Below are 12277 nucleotides of genomic sequence, written 5' to 3'. Positions count from 1 at the left end.
CCTGTGTGACGTAGACATTATAAAAGAAGAATATGCCATTCCATGAAGACAGGAATTGTTTCCAGAGGCGCATTTCCATCTTACAGTCTTCGTCCATATAGTGACTTTGTCATGAAGAGAGGGGATTGTTGCTACTTTTGATAGTAGGTGAGCAAGGTGTTATTGATGAGAATACAGAGTCCTCTGAGAGGGAGTCGAAGATCTTGGGGCTGCTTTTGCAGCCAAAAGTGAGGCGTACTGCAAAAGAATAATCTCCTTTCCAGAATATTCAGAAGAAATGCCAGAATTCTGAATGAATGGGCATGAAAGCACTGGTGATATCTGCTTTTGAGAGCCATGCTCTGTGCCCTGCCTTGCGGATGAGAGTGATTGCTTGGTCAATGGATGCGTATTTCATGGAAAAGTCTGGGGCTGGAATGATGCTATTAATGCTTGGAATGCATGTGCCGTGAGGGAAAGAAAGGTCAATGATTAATCTTTTTCCCAGAGTGATTTCTGGTGGCGATGCCGATGGGACTGATTCTAAATCGGGAAAATGGAGGTTCTTTGAATGGGCTGTGGCAGGAGGAGCAAACGACAGACACAGTGGGTGTGGTGTCAGGCCTCGGAGAAGCTTTTATTTTTGTCCAAAGGGGGAAAAAATGGTACAAAATAAATGGCATCTGGTGTCCTCGTTGTGCCGGGGAATTCTGTGAAGGAGGGGCAGTGTTTGAGAAGGAAGGGTCCAGGGGTCCAGGTCCAGCGGTACTAGTGGTGGCGGCTTCCTCAGTGGCTTCGTTCTGCCTTGGCCCACGGCACCTCTCGGGTGATTCGAACGGCACGGCATCCTGGCCTATCAGCCGTCATGCACGGGGAAGAGACTCCCAAGGTGCGGCGCGCCCGGCATTTTAACAGTGGCAGTGATGAGGTGGCTCTACAAAGCTTGCAGGAGAGAGAAGTACCGGTAAAAATGTGACAGTAGAGTTCAGCATCGAGAGTGCCCCAGTATGTCCTTTGATTTAAATTGCTGTAACCAACCTGCTGCTTGAGTGGCAAAAAGGACATGGTAGTTATAGAAGCCAGTTCGTCTAGCTCGGTCTTTCTATCTGGGTAGACAGAACAAATTATGTTTCGGTAAATCAATTCCGTGATGATACTGGAAGATTTGAGGACTGTGAGGTGGAAGAAGCTGGTGTGGTGGCTTGCGTTTGGTTGCTGTTAGGTGGCACAGATGCTGCTTGCTGAGGCCATTGACAAGGCTGTGTGGTGATGTCAAAAGTGACGATGAGCGGATTCTATGAGAATGCCGGAAGAGTTGAGGGCTCTGAGTTTATGTTTAGAGAAGTGTTGATAGATGCTGTAAAAAGTTGGAATAGTCGTGATTTATTATCAGAGTGGCTGAAATTGATGCCTTTATCCTTGAGAGTACGCTGAAGGCGAGCCACGGTCCATTGCTTGATGTTACTCTCTAGACCAGGAGACTTGCTGTGAGTGCGTTGACGAGGACTGCTGGTGGATGGATGTTAACTCATGTTCAGAGCGGTCGCACCGGCTTCTGTGCCTGTGAGATCAGGGATCACGGATAGTAGTTCTTGTGTGTGGAGGAGAGTGGATGTGTGATCGAGTCGGGGTTGAAGAAATCTCGGATAAAGAACTTGTACAAAAATGCTCGCGGGGCTAAGGAATTTGAACAGCGAAATGCAGCCGATGTGAAGATTGGCTGCGTGAGGATTGGCTGTGTGAGGATTGTTGAGAAGATTTTCTGGGTGGAGGAGACTTGTTTCCAAATAGGTTGTCTTCTGATTTAGAGGGGTTGATCTGCAGCCCAGGATCCATGGGGAGTGAGTCTAACGAGAAACTGAGACAAACGGTTCAGAGAAGGTCAGTTTTGCATAAATAGTTGATGGGGAACGAGCTGATAGGTTGAGGCGTGGCCTTGCTCCCAAACTTTAGTTAACTCATTAACTCCATCTAATGTTGTGTGTGTGTTTGTTTACTTCATGTTCATGAGCTGCTTAACAGTCATTATTTCTCTTTATTAAGAGGTTCAAATCGAGAGGGCCAGGCACAAGGGTGACACCTCACCTCAGGTGACAAGAAATTTTCTATAATGTGTGTTTGTTATAAAAAGACCATGGTACACTAAAAAGGACATGAAAGCTCTTTATTTTCACCAAATGTGTGTGCATCTGTTTATTTTGTCCATGAACTGCTCAAACACTCACTATATTTCTCTCTTTATTAAGTGGGAAGTTCTCCAAGGTAGGCTAATATTCTTTTTAATGTGAGAGCTCCACTTTGATTGCTGATGAACATTGTAATTAGCTGCTGTGCTTGCATGAAGGAGCTCAGTGTTTAAAAAACTTCAAATCATGAGCTCTCTCCCAGAATAATACATTTTGGGTGCTAAACAGTTTCTACTAATTTAACATCAGATCAATTTTTACTCGTGTCCTTATTCCAGCTGACATGAACTCTAACCAGTTTCTTTTCAATCAGGGGCACACACAATGATGGAACCTCATCCACCTGTACGTACAGTATAATAAGTGAAATTACATTTCCTATAATGTGTGTTTGTTAAAACCATGGTAAACTGACCTGGAAGCACTTTACTTTTAACTAATGTTGTGTGTGTTTGTTTACTTCATGTTCATGAGCTGCATAACACTCATTTTTTCTCTCTTTATTAAGTGGCCAATTTACGCACAAGGTAGGCTAATATTCTGACTTCTTAATGTGAGAGCTCTACTTTGATTGCTGATGAACACTAATTAGCTGCTGTGTTTGTGTCTGCATTAAGGAGCTCAGTGTTTAAAAAAAACCCTTCAAATCATGAGCTCTCTACCAGAATAATACATTCTGGGTGCTAAACTGTTTACTAATTCAGCATCAGATCAAATCGTACTTGTGTCCTTATTCCAGCTAACATGAACTCTAATTTTTTTTTTTTTTTATATATATTCAGGGCCAGACACAACGATAAAACATAACTCATCTGTAAGTAGTGAGGAATTTTCTATCATGTATTATAATGAGACCATGGTTAACTAAAAAGGACTTGAAAACTTTATTTTTAACTTTAATGCTGTGTGCATCTGTTTACTTCATGTCCATGAACTGTTAACACTTATCCTCTCGTTATCAAGTGGTTTATTCGCTCAGAGTTTGGGACGCATGATTTAATTCAGAGACTCCAAAAAAGAGACCCAGGTAGGCGCATATTCTGACTTTGTTTGGTCATGAAATAAATCACCAACTGAATATCTTCAAAACACTGCAAGAGTTTGGATCAATAATTTAAAAGATGATACACATTAAAGTTTTTCTCTATTGCGAAAACACTATAACCAGGCTTTTGAACTAAAATTTGAAAACCATAACGCCATTTTTCAAAAGGCACACCCATTTCCCTAAACTATAAACACTATTACCCTGCTTTAACACATGAGTCAGATTTGGTGGGGGCATTGTTTTTTGTAGCATTGTTTTGAATTTATCTAATCAGTGTATAAAACTGTATTGTAGTGTGTGTTTTTGAGGGTTTGTGTGACGTCTGAGAGCAAAGTTTGGTTTTTCAGCAAGATTGAGTTAGAAGTTATGGATTTGTGTTTAGAGTTTCGCAAATAAGAGACATCATTACAAGAAATGTGTTTAAGCAATTGAGAAAAACTGTAATAAGTGGCGGTGATATAGTGAATTGTTTTCTTTTTTGAGACAGAAGTGTGATTTGAATCTTGACAGTTCTTACATTGATGGCCTTATTTATTTAGTTACTGAACCGTAAGTTTATAATTTAGGTTATTTAGTAATTTAGTAAAGATTCTGTAACTTCAGCTTGGTTTAAAAGGATTGTCTTTTCTGCTGTCTGTTCAGTGCTGTTAAAGGGGTCTTCAACTGAGAAATCAAAATTCCCTTGATCTTTTGATAATTGCACTATAAACACTATAAATAGTCTAAAAACAGCTTACAGTGCCTTGCGAAAGTATTCATACCCTTTCATTTTTTTTTTTTCATGTACCTTTAAAATGGTACTTAGTTGAAGCATCTTTACAGCCACAGGTTATTTTGGCATGATGTGACAAGCTTTGCACATCTGCAATCATCTTGATAACATTATAATTTAATCTCAGAGATTAAAAACAAAAGCAGTTCATGACCTCTTTAAACAAGACTTTTCATCTCAGGGTGACTGTATTATGTGATCATTCTCAATCTGTTTTATTTTTTCCTCTAGCATGGCAGAAGAGCGTATGTCAGTATAAGAAGTCAATTGACTGGTGGGATAGGCATCAGATTGAGAGGAGTTTCCCCTCTGGTGAAAGAGTATCACTGGCTGCCCTCTACACTGAACCTGTGATTATTCAGAAAACTAAAAAAGGCAGTTTTCGGGATATCAGTGTGGAGGAGTTGTTTAACAAGTCAAACATACATCTGTATTATCCAACAACTATCATTCTCCAAGGAAATCCTGGTAGTGGAAAATCTTTCATAGCGCAAAAGATCATGTTGGACTGGGCATCTGAAAAACGTTACCTGGAACACTTTGATCTGGCTTTCTGTCTGAGGTATGAAGAGGTGAAGTGTATTTCTAAGGAGATGAACTTGATTGAGCTCCTGAGCTGGAATTGTAGTTTAACACAAGATCAGACCGCAGAGATTTTACAGGACTCAGCACTGAGAGTGCTCCTCATCATTGATGGACTTGAAGATCCTGATGAGTTTAGATTCATGTGTGATGAATTTTGCATATCATCCAAATTTCAGAAAGCCCCACCTGAGGTCATTGTTTGTTCCTTGCTTCGTAAACGAATCCTACCCAGAACTGTCTTGCTCATCACTACTAGAACTGAGTTCCCACAGGGCTTGTTGCTTATAAGACAACAACGTTTCTCTAGGATAGTAGGTTTCTCTGAGAAGGGGGTGGAGGAGTACTTCCAGAAGTTCTTCCTGAAAGAGAAGCTCTTCAAAAAAGCCTATGAATTTGTGAGAGAAAATGAAAGTCTCATCACAGCCTGTTCCCTCCCTGTAATGTGCTGGATCATCTGCACGGTGATGCGAGAGAGGTACAGTGAAGGTGCAGACGTGACGAGTGGACTGGAAACCACCACCTCCATGTATGTTGACTTTGTGTTCACTCTACTGGAGCATCACCGCCAGGATTTGAATCAGTCTGTCCTGACCCTGCTAAGGAGTCTGGGTCAGCTGGCAGAGAGAGGGATGCTGGAACAGCAAGTGCTGTTTGAGGAGAAAACAATGTCAGACCCTGCCGGCAATCCATTCCTGTGCAAGAGAGAAATCAGCCAGGAGACGATGTTCAGTTTCATGCATCGCAGCTTTCAGGAGTTCTTCACTGCTCTCTACTACGTCCTTCTGGATGAAGAAGAGTCGAAGAGGAAAGTGAGAGAGCTGCTCCACACTGTAGAGAAAGGATGGGCTTTGTCCTGTTGGTCTAATAGAGAGACAAAGTTAGAAATAAGCAAATCGAAGCTGCTGCAGCCTGTGATTCTGTTTCTCTGTGGTCTCTGTAAGAAAGAATGGGTCTCCTCATTCTTTGAAAAGCACAACATGGCTGTCTCTGTCAACATAGAAACCCAGCTTAAGGAATGGATCAGTCAGTATTCACAGAGATATCAAAATGAACACATGCTGTTCATTCTCCATTGTCTCTACGAGCTCCATGAGAAGAACTTCATTGGAAAAGTTGTGAAGCAGTTGGATTCGATAGATCTGTCAGATACTCTACTGAAAAATGCAGACTGCTGGATTTTGCGGTTTTGTTTTCAGAACTGTGTTTCCATTGGCAAACTAAGACTCAATATAACATCTGACAATCTGAAGATTCTTCAGTCTACACAGTACAGTTGTGAAGAGATGTGGTGAGCAACGATCAAACTTTCTACATGTTTGAGACTTTGGCATTGCTCTTGAATTTATACCTACTGTACTATGCTTAAACACATTCACTTATGTGAGCTAAATGTTCATATATATTTTGTTCACTTTTGAAGGTTGAAGGTGGACCACATTACAGATGATGCTGGGGATTTGATTTCAGCTTTTGGTGAAGGGAAGATTGGGAAAGAACTGATGTAATGAATATTTAATTCTAAACTACCAATATCTATTACTGCTATGGACTCTATGCATGGAGCACAGCCTACACATTTGCATTAAAATCTCAAACAGTGCCTGTGCTTTTAGTGACATTTTTAGATCAAGCAAAATATTAGTCTTCTCAGATTCTTTAACCTTTCAGTGCCATTGTCAATTAACTGGATCATCAGATCTTTAACTCCACATTGATACCTGAAATTACACATTTATTATTTTGGAGACAAAAACTATTCTCATATTTAATATTAAATATAGGATTGCTCTGTCAATCCAACTTAAATTTCTGTAGTACTATGACAGTTCACCCCACATTTGACATGCAGCCACAGTAATGTTAACACTGTGTCCTAACTACGCGACACATATTCTATATTTTAGAAACGGTTTCTATTTCTGCGGCGTCACAGCTGGAACAACAACATTCAGACCAATGACAGTGATAATGATAAGACGATGTACAAGAGGCATCATTGTGGAAAAAAAATATTACTCATCTTTTATTTACATTTGAACAAAAAGTGGCATGTCCAAAATTATTCATACCCTTCTCAATAATCAATAGAAAAGCCTTTATTGGCTATTACAGCAATCAAACGCTTCCTATAATTGCTGACCAGCCTTTTGCATGTCTCCACTGGTATTTTTGCCCATTCATCTTTAGCGATGAGCTCCAACTCTTTCAGGTTGGAGGGTCTCCTTGCCATCACCCTGATCTTTAGCTCCCTCCACAGATTCTCAATTGGATTTAAGTCAGGACTCTGGCAGGGCCACTGCAAAACGTTAATGTTTTTGTCTGCTAACCATTTCTTGACCACTTTTACTGTGTGTTTTGGGTCATTGTTGTGCTGAAATGTCCGCTGGTGCCCAAGGCCAGGTTTCTCTGCAGACTGCCTGATGTTGTTGTTGAGAATTTTGATGTATTGCTCCTTTTTCATGGTGCTTTTTACTGTGATTAGGTTCCCTGGTCCACTGGCTGAAAAACACCCCCAAAACAATAGGTTCCCACCACCATGTTTGACAGTGGGGATGGTGTTTTTAGGGTTGAAGGCTTCTCCTTTTTTATGCCAAATGAAGGCTACATTATTGTGACCAAACAATTAAATTTTTGTTTCATTTGACCATAAAACAGAAGACTAGAAGTCTTCTTCTTTGTCCAGATGAGCATTTGCAAAGGCCAAGTGGGCTTTTGTGTGCCTTATCTGGAGAAGTGGTGACCGTTGAACCCAGCGGTGTTCAGTGTCCGTTGAACTGTTTGCCTTGAGATGTTTCCACCAGCAGAGCCCAGATTCATCAGGATGGCCTTGGTGGTGATCCTTGGATTCTTTTTTACCTCTCTCACTATCCTCCTGGCCAGCACAGGTGTCACTTTTGGCTTCCGACCACGTCCTCTGAGATTTTTCACAGTGCAGAACGTCTTGTATTTTTCATTAACACTTTGCACTGTAGCCACTGGAACTTCAAAACATTTAGATATGGTCTTATAGTCCTTTCCTGAGCTTTGTCTTAGCCATGACTGTCCACAAACCAACAGCAGAGAGCTTCTGTTCACTTGTTGAGTTGATTAAAACAGCTGTGGAAAAAAGTAATTTAAAGCAGTTTAACATAAGCCAGCAACAAAACTGATTGAGACAAAATTCGCAAGTTACCATGCAAAGAGTCCATTACTTGTACAGTAAAATAACAAATTTATTGTAATTGACAGAATACATCAAAAACCTTTAAAAGCTTCTCTCCAAAAAAAGAACAAAAGCTTCTGCCAAGAGATTATTACATCAATTAAAGATGAAGACATCATGTAAGTTACTCTACTCATAAAAAATGACTTTGCTACTAATATAAAAGTAAAGTCTCTAAACGTTTGTTTTTAGGCTCTGTTTTCGGATTTCAGTTTCCCGCTCAAAAATGAGACCATTGTTGTTAATCTCAGAATTAACTCTTACCTGTTCACGCCCAGAGGTTTCCACTGTCAACTGGAGAATCTTCTTGCAGAAACTCCAGAGATTACACAGGTGTGTAAAAAAAGAGAGTTGTGCAAGTGTGAATTACCTGCATCTTTTTAGCTTCCTCTCTAATAATAGTAAAGCTGTGAGTTTAATTTCTTTGAAAAAACATCTTGATGCTGAGAAATATAACTTTTTCAGTTGTAAAGTTAATTTAATTAAGTTAATTTGCAAAAACAGATGGGTTATTTTGATTAATTAAAAAAAAACTTAAAAATACAGCTAACTACACAATAAAACAGTAAAAATGTATATAAATAAAATAATGAATAATAAAAAAACATGATTTTTGACAATAAAAAAACTGTTATCTGTTTCTGCAAATAAACTTTTCATAATATTATTATATGAACACTATATACTGTATGTTATAATATTTACACCTTTTTTTTTTATAGCTCTCAAGATTTATTAGCAGACAAGTTTATCCTGCAGGGTGTCCTGCAATCTGTGCCTGGTTTAAAGAAAGTTCATTTTCAGATAGACAAATTTACTGTCGAATGGATTCCCACAATCCTCTCTCTTGTGTGGACCTTTCCTGGTCTGAACGAACTCAGGTAAGAAAAAAGATGTGCTCTTTTAAGCATGTATTTTATGCATTTTTATTTGCTTGTGAAAATTAAAATAGTTTTAAGTTGTTTTCAGAAACATATGTAGCTGAATGTTTTTTTTTTTTTTCATACCAGGATAAATTCTGCAGTTTCATTTATTCCATTTGACATAAAACAGTCTCTGAGGGAATCACTAACACTAACAGGTTGGACCCTGACTGTGTAAGTATGCATGATATATGTATTAAAATATAATAATAAAATGTATGTCTTTGAAAATATCAGTGGTTAATACTTTTTCCTCTAGTTGGAGGAAGTCGGTGTTGATTGAGCAAGACAGGAAGAGTTTCACAGAGGGGTTGAAGACAGAAAATATTGAGAGCAAAAGTAAGCAAATTTAATACCTGATTTTCATAAAAGCGATAGTCTGTGGAATGGCTTGCAGAAAAAAGATATCATTAAAATCTGTAAACTGAAAAGAAAAATGTGGCCACAGTCAGATGCTTTCTTTGAGGTGCTTTATGCCTGTTAGTCATTTTGTAGAGAGCCTCATTTTGTTGGTTTGTTTTGAGTGAACGCTGTTTTACTACTATTACTATTTACAACTATACCTATACAAACGTAAAAAAAAAATTACCTAATCTCAGGACGAAAACATACCTGTGGAATTTCAGAAATGAACACACTAAAACGGCGAGCAGTAATTGTTTTTGTACACAGTACACAAGCTTGCTCGGTAGCTCAGCTGGCACAGAATTGGACTGGATGTGCAATCCTTGGGTACGAATCCTGTGAAAAACACTCGATGAAAGAGCTGAAAGATGAGAGATCGAAAAACAAGCTTAAAACGGCATGTTTGCGATTGGGTTTTTACGTCACATTTGCTTTTAGTGTAAATGGTACATTATTTTAAAACGTCACAAAGCATTCGAGTTATAGCGCAACTCAATGGACATTTCAAGTCAGAACTGTGGTGACATTTACAAAATCAACGTCACATAAAATGTACCATATTTACGCTCATCTGACAGAATTGTCATTTAAATATGAACTATTACTAAACTAAAGGCCTGTTAAGTGCAAGTACAGTATGTCACAAAAGTGAGTAGTCACATTTCAGCAACCATTTTAGTATATCTTCTCAAGGGACGATACTCTAGAAATGAAACTTGGATATATTTTATAGTCAATGTGCAGCTTGTATAGCAGTATAGATTAATTACTCAACATACAGCCATTATTGTCAAAATACCTGGCAACAAAAGTGAGTACACCATAAGTGTCCTTGTCCAAAGTGTCAATATATTGTTTTAGCACCATTGTTATCTGGCACTGCCTTAATCATCCTGGGCATGGAATTGACCAGAGCTGCACAGGTTGTTGCTGGGATCCTCTTCCACTCATCACAGAGCTGCTGGACATTAGACACATGGTGCTTCTTCACCTTAAACTTGAGGATGCCCACCAGGTGCTTAATATGGTTCAGGTCTGGAGACATACTTGGCCACCCCATCACCTTCAGCTTCCTCAGCAAGGCAGTTGTCATCTTGGTGGTGTGTTTTGTCATGTTGGAAAACTGCTGTTCGGCCTAGTTTCTGGAGGGAAAGCATCATGTTCTGCTTCAGAATGTACAGAAAATAATGGAATCAATATTTTCCTCAATGAACTGCAGCTCCCCAGTACCAGCAGCACTCATGCAGCCCCAGACCATGATGCTACCACCACCATGCTTGACTGTAGACGAGACAAAATTTTCTTGGTACTCCTCACCAGAGCACCAGAGTACCAGAGTACTCCTGCTGAACACCATTTGAGCCAAACAAGTTTATCTTACAGTCTCATGGTTCCAGTAATTCATGCTCTTGGACAGGTTGTCTTTAGCAAACTGTTTGTGGGTTCTTTTGTGAGCCTGAGGGACGACGCCTGAGCAAACCTCATATCATTCCAAACCTGTAAGAGCTTTGTTCATCTTTGGAACGCAAATTAAGATATTTTTGGTGAAATCCAAGAGCTTTCTGACCCTCTATAGACAGCAAGGGTCCTACCACATAAATTTCTGAAGCTATAAGAATACTTTTTGTTGCACAAAAAAACTAAAATAACGTTTTTTTCAATGTTTTTTTATGTTAAATTTTTAAAAATTGTGGATAAACCACTGTCACATGGACTATTTTGTCGATGTTCTTGGTACCTTTCTGGGCTTCAGTTGCACTGCTGTCTGCAGGGTCAGAAAGCTCTCGGATTTCCTCTAAGATATCTTTGTTTGTGTTCTGAAAATGACGGTCTTAGGGGTTTGGAACGACATGAGGGTGAGTAATTAATGACAGAATTTTTTAACTATCCTTTTAATAACAAATTTTCTAGCAGTGAAAGTTTGAAACTCATAATTCTAATGATTTGTGTCTTACTCTTCATCAGGAGCTGAATCATCTTCAGGACAATCAGTGAGTTGCAACTGTTATGTATTCTTTCTGTCATCCCCCTTTCAGAATAAGATAATCATTCTTTTTTTTACTTCAGGCCTTAGGTGATTCAGAAGTGTTCACACCTGAATGTGTTCAGCAAGATGATGAGGACAAACACAAGATTATATACAGGTATGGAACACTTAACGTTTGTTTGTAAGGTGTATTTCTGAGCTTAAAAGTTCAAATGAATGAATGAATGTCACATCTGTCACTGTCACATCCTCATATACAACGGCTCTATTATTATCTTTCAAATGAACATTTCTCATATCCAGCATTTGTTAAAGGGGTCATGACATTGCTAAAAAGAACAATATTTTTGCCTTTATATTAATCTTTTGCTTCAGTACTTTTAACTTTTTGCCTGAGAACTTGATGTAATTTGCATTTTACATAATAAATGTGCAGGCCATTATGATTTTATAAAATAGAAATATTCTGTCTTCCAGGTTTGTGTGTCCACATGCTGGTCAGTTTCACTGCAGTCTGACCAGTCTTGTGTTTGTGATGGAGGGTGAAGGAGAGGTGCTGTATAGAGTTGTCTCATGGGATCCTCGTCTGTTAGTTGGTTTTGATCAACAGATGAAGCCTGCAGGACCCTTGTACAACATTGACTGTTTTAATGGTTCATTCTCAAGACTGCACCTTCCACACTGTGAAATATTCTCTGGTAGGTTTATTTCTGCATCTACAATATTGGATGGATATAAAAATAATTTTTGGGGGGTATCAATTGGAAAACCAGTTGAACATCTCTTTATTAACTAATAATAAGCTATGATTCTGTGTGTTTTGCAGAGGAAAATAAAGACAGTTTGGCTGTAGCACATTTCACTGGCGGTAATGTAGAAATAATGAAGCCTCTCCAAGTGACTGGAACTCATGTGATGATTGACATCAAAGATCTTTCCCTCTTTGGGCTCCTAAAAAGGATGATCTTTCCTCCTTCCCCTGTCGCTGCCCAAATGCTTCTGTTTCTACGACCAGTAATTGCGAGACAGAGGGAAAACATACTGGATGTTCATTTGCTCTATTTGAATGTTCCACTGTCAGAGGTATCAGTATTTTTTTCTGTGAAATGTTTCTTGTGTCTACACACACTCTGATCAATATCAAATAGTCATAGTTTCTCTATTGAGAGACAAACATTATTATAAGCCCT

The 12277-nt window shown here is 39.0% G+C and overlaps 1 protein-coding gene across 1 annotated transcript; it reads left to right on the top strand.

The window, feature by feature from the left end:
* Positions 1–504: 504 nt before the first annotated feature.
* Positions 505–11272, top strand: LOC141301448 (NACHT, LRR and PYD domains-containing protein 1 homolog). Its single transcript, XM_073831673.1, has 10 exons — positions 505–868; positions 4217–5858; positions 5991–6071; positions 7799–7891; positions 7965–8105; positions 8495–8653; positions 8783–8869; positions 8955–9034; positions 11066–11091; positions 11168–11272. Exons 1-10 carry the CDS (start codon positions 505–507, stop codon positions 11270–11272), a joined length of 2778 nt encoding a protein of 925 aa, XP_073687774.1.
* Positions 11273–12277: the final 1005 nt, after the last annotated feature.

Source organism: Garra rufa, chromosome 25 (genome assembly GCF_049309525.1).
Source record: "Garra rufa chromosome 25, GarRuf1.0, whole genome shotgun sequence".
Lineage (NCBI taxonomy): Eukaryota > Metazoa > Chordata > Actinopteri > Cypriniformes > Cyprinidae > Garra > Garra rufa.
This window is presented reverse-complemented; position numbering and strand designations above follow the sequence as displayed.